The sequence below is a fragment of the Petromyzon marinus genome, unplaced genomic scaffold, assembly GCF_048934315.1.
Source record: "Petromyzon marinus isolate PM22_M1 ecotype Great Lakes invasive population unplaced genomic scaffold, UKy_Petmar_22M1.pri1.0 PM_Scaffold_144, whole genome shotgun sequence".
In the NCBI taxonomy this organism is placed as follows: Eukaryota; Metazoa; Chordata; class Hyperoartia; order Petromyzontiformes; family Petromyzontidae; genus Petromyzon; species Petromyzon marinus.
Window position 1 is genome coordinate 125,235 of NW_027423107.1, and position 3,646 is coordinate 128,880.

The 3,646-nt window shown below is 59.4% G+C and overlaps 1 protein-coding gene across 1 annotated transcript in view; it reads left to right on the forward strand.

The window, feature by feature from the left end:
* Positions 1-375: 375 nt before the first annotated feature.
* LOC116936979 (unconventional myosin-VI-like) overlaps positions 376-3,646 on the forward strand; it is a gene marked incomplete at its 3' end in the record, with an annotated part of 98,819 nt that continues 95,548 nt past the window's right edge. The window contains exon 1 of the mRNA XM_076063537.1: positions 376-379. Coding sequence (XP_075919652.1) covers positions 376-379 — 4 coding nt within the window. The remainder of the gene's footprint in view (positions 380-3,646) is intronic.

A 3,646-nucleotide genomic window follows, 5' to 3' on the forward strand; every position in this document is an offset into this window, starting at 1 on the left:
TGAGTGGTTGGGTGAGTGGGTGAGTGGTTGGGTGAGTGGGTGAGTGGTTGGGTGAGTGGGTGGGTGGGTGAGTGGGTGAGTGAGTGGGTGGGTGAATGGGTGAATGGGTGAGTGGTTGGGTGAGTGGGTGAGTGGGTGGGTGAGTGGTTGGGGTGGGTGGTGAGTGGGTGAGTGGGTGGGTGAGTGGGTGAATGTGTGGGTGAGTGCGTGAGTGGGTGAGTGGGTGCGTTAGTGTGTGGGTGAATGGGTAAGTGGGTGGGAGAATGGGTGGTGTGTGGGTGAGTGGGTGAATGGGTAAGTGGGTGCGTGGGTGTGTGGGTGAATGGGTAAGTGGGTGGGTGAATGGTTAAGTAGGTCCGTGAGTGTGTGGGGTGAATGGGTGAGTGGGTGAATGGGTAAGTGTGTGGGTGAATGGGTAAGTGGGTGGGTGAATGGGTGAGTGGGTGCGTGAGTGTGTGGGTGAATGGGTGAGTGGGTAAATGGGTAAGTGGGTGCATGAGTTTGTGGGTGAATGGGTGAGTGGGTGGGAGAATAGGTGAGTGTGTGGGTGAATGGGTGTGTGGGTGGGAGAATGGGTGTGTGTGGGTGAATGGGTGAGTGTGTGGGTGAATGGGTGAGTGTGTGGGTGAATGGGTGAGTGTGTGGGAGAATGGGTGGTGTGTGGGTGAATGGGTGAGTGTGTGGGTGAATGGGTGAGTGTGTGGGTGAATTTGTGAGTGTGTGGGTGAATGGGTGAGTGTGTGGGTGAATGGGTGAGTGTGTGGGTGAATGGGTGAGTGGGTGGGTGAGTGGGTGAGTGGGTGAGTGGGTGGGTGAATGGGTGAGTGGGTGAGTGGGTGAGTGGGTGAGTGGGTGGGTGAGTGGGTGAGTGGGTGGGTGAGTGGGTGAGTGGTTGGGTGAATGGGTGAGTGGGTGAGTGGGTGAGTGGGTGGGTGAATGGGTGAGTGGGTGGTGAGTGTGTGGGTGAATGGGTGAGTGGGTGGGTGAGTGGGTGAGTGGGTGGGTGAGTGGGTGAGTGGTTGGGTGAATGGGTGAGTGGGTGAGTGGGTGAGTGGTTGGGTGAATGGGTGAGTGGGTGGGTGAGTGGGTGAGTGGTTGGGTGAATGGGTGAGTGGGTGAGTGGGTGAGTGGGTGGGTGAATGGGTGAGTGGGTGGTGAGTGTGTGGGTGAATGGGTGAGTGGGTGGGTGAGTGGGTGAGTGGGTGGGTGAGTGGGGGAGTGGTTGGGTGAATGGGTGAGTGGGTGAGTGGGTGAGTGGGTGGGTGAATGGGTGAGTGGGGTGGGTGAGTGGGTGAGTGGGTGGGTGAGTGGGTGAGTGGTTGGGTGAATGGGTGAGTGGGTGAGTGGGTGAGTGGGTGGGTGAGTGGGTGAGTGGTTGGGTGAATGGGTGAGTGGGTGAGTGGTGAGTGGGTGGGTGAATGGGTGAGTGGGTGAGTGGGTGGTGTGAGTGGGTGAGTGGTTGGGTGAATGGGTGAGTGGGTGAGTGGGTGAGTGGGTGAGTGGGTGGGTGAGTGGGTGAGTGGTTGGGTGAATGGGTGAGTGGGTGATTGGGTGAGTGGGTGGGTGAATGGGTGAGTGGGTGGTGGAGTGTGTGGGTGAATGGGTGAGTGGGTGGGTGAGGGGTGAGTGGGGGTGGGTGAGTGGGTGAGTGGTTGGGTGAGTGGGTGAGTGGGTGAGTGGGTGAGTGGGTGGGTGAATGGGTGAGTGGGGGGTGGGGGTGGGTGTGGGTGGGTGGGAGTGGTTGGGTGAATGGGTGAGTGGGTGAGTGGGTGGGTGGGTGAGGGGGTGAGTGGTTGGGTGAATGGGTGAGTGGGTGGGAGTGGGTGAGTGGTGGGGGTGAGTGGAGGTGGGGTGGGTGAGTGGGGTGGGGGTGGGTGAGGGGTGTGGGTGAGTGGGGAGTGGGTGGGGTGTGGGGTGGGTGGTGAGTGGTGATGGGTGAGTGGGGTGAGTGGGTGGGTGAGTGGGTGAGTGGTTGGGTGAATGGGTGAGTGGGTGATGGTGTGAGTGGGTGGGTGAATGGGTGAGTGGGTGGGTGGAGTGGGTGAGTGGTTGGGTGAATGGGGGTGGGTGAGTGGGTGAGTGGGTGGGTGAATGGGTGAGTGGGTGGTGAGTGTGTGGGTGAATGGGTGAGTGGGTGTGTGAGTGGGTGAGTGGGTGGGTGAGTGGGTGAGTGGTTGGGTGAATGGGTGAGTGGGTGAGTGGGTGAGTGGGTGGGTGAGTGGGTGTGGTGGGTGATGGTGTGTGAGTGGGTGAGTGTGGATGGGTGAGTGAGTGGGTGAGTGGGTGAGGGGTGAGTGGTGGGTGATGGGTGAGTGGGTGGGTGAGTGGGTGAGTGGTGAGTGGGTGATGGGTGAATGGGTGAGTGGGTGGGGTGAGGTGGGTGAGTGGGTGAGTGGTTGGGTGAATGGGTGAGTGGGTGAGTGGGTGAGTGGGTGGGTGAATGGGTGAGTGGGTGGTGAGGGTGTGGGTGAATGGGTGAGTGGGTGGGTGAGTGGGTGAGTGGGTGGGTGAGTGGGTGAGTGGTTGGGTGAATGGGTGAGTGGGTGAGTGGGTGAGTGGGTGGGTGAATGGGTGAGTGGGTGGGTGAGTGGGTGAGTGGGTGGGTGAGTGGGGTGAGTGGTTGGGTGAATGGGTGAGTGGGTGAGAGGGGTGAGGTGGGTGGGTGAGTGGGTAGTGGTTCACACAGCCAGCCCCAAACCCTCACCCAGAACTCACACAGCCAGCCCCAAACCCTCACCCAGAACTGACACTGCCAGCCTCAAACACTCACCCAGAACTCACACAACCAGCCCCAAACAGTCACCCAGAACTCACACAGCCAGCCCCAAACACTCACCCAGAACTCACACAGCCAGCTCCAAACCCTCACCCAGAACTCACACAGCCAGCCCCAAACACTCACCCAGAACTCACACAATCAGCCCCAAACACTCACCCAGAACTCACACAGCCAGCCCCAAATCCTCACCTAAAACTCACTCAGCCAGCCCCAAACACTCACCCAGAACTCACACAGCCAGCCCCAAACACTCACCCAGAACTCACACAGCCAGCCCCAACACTCACCGAGAACTCACACAGCCAGGCCCAAACACTCACCCAGAACTCACACAGCCAGCCCCAGCACTCACCCAGAACTCACACAGCCAGCCCCAAACACTCACCCAGAACTCACCAGCCAGCCCCAAACACTCACCCAGAACTCACACAACCAGCCCCAAACACTCACCCAGAACTCACACAGAAAGCCCCAAACACTCTCCCAGAACTCACATGGCCAGCACCAAACACTCACCCAGAACTCACACAGCCACCCCGAAACACTCACCCAGAACTCACACAGCCAGCCCCAAACACTCACTCAGAACTCACACGGCCAGCACAAACACTCACCCAGAACTCACACAGATAGCTCCAAACACTCACCCAGAACTCACACAGCCAGCCCCAAACACTGACCCAGAACTCACACAGCCAGCCCCAAACACTCACCCAGAACTCACACCGCCAGCCCCAATCCCTCACCCAGAACTCACACAGCAGCCCCAATCCCTCACCCAGAACTCACACATCCAGCCCAAACACTCACACAGAACTCACACAGCCAGCTCCAAACACTCCACCTAAAACTCACTCAGCCAGCCCC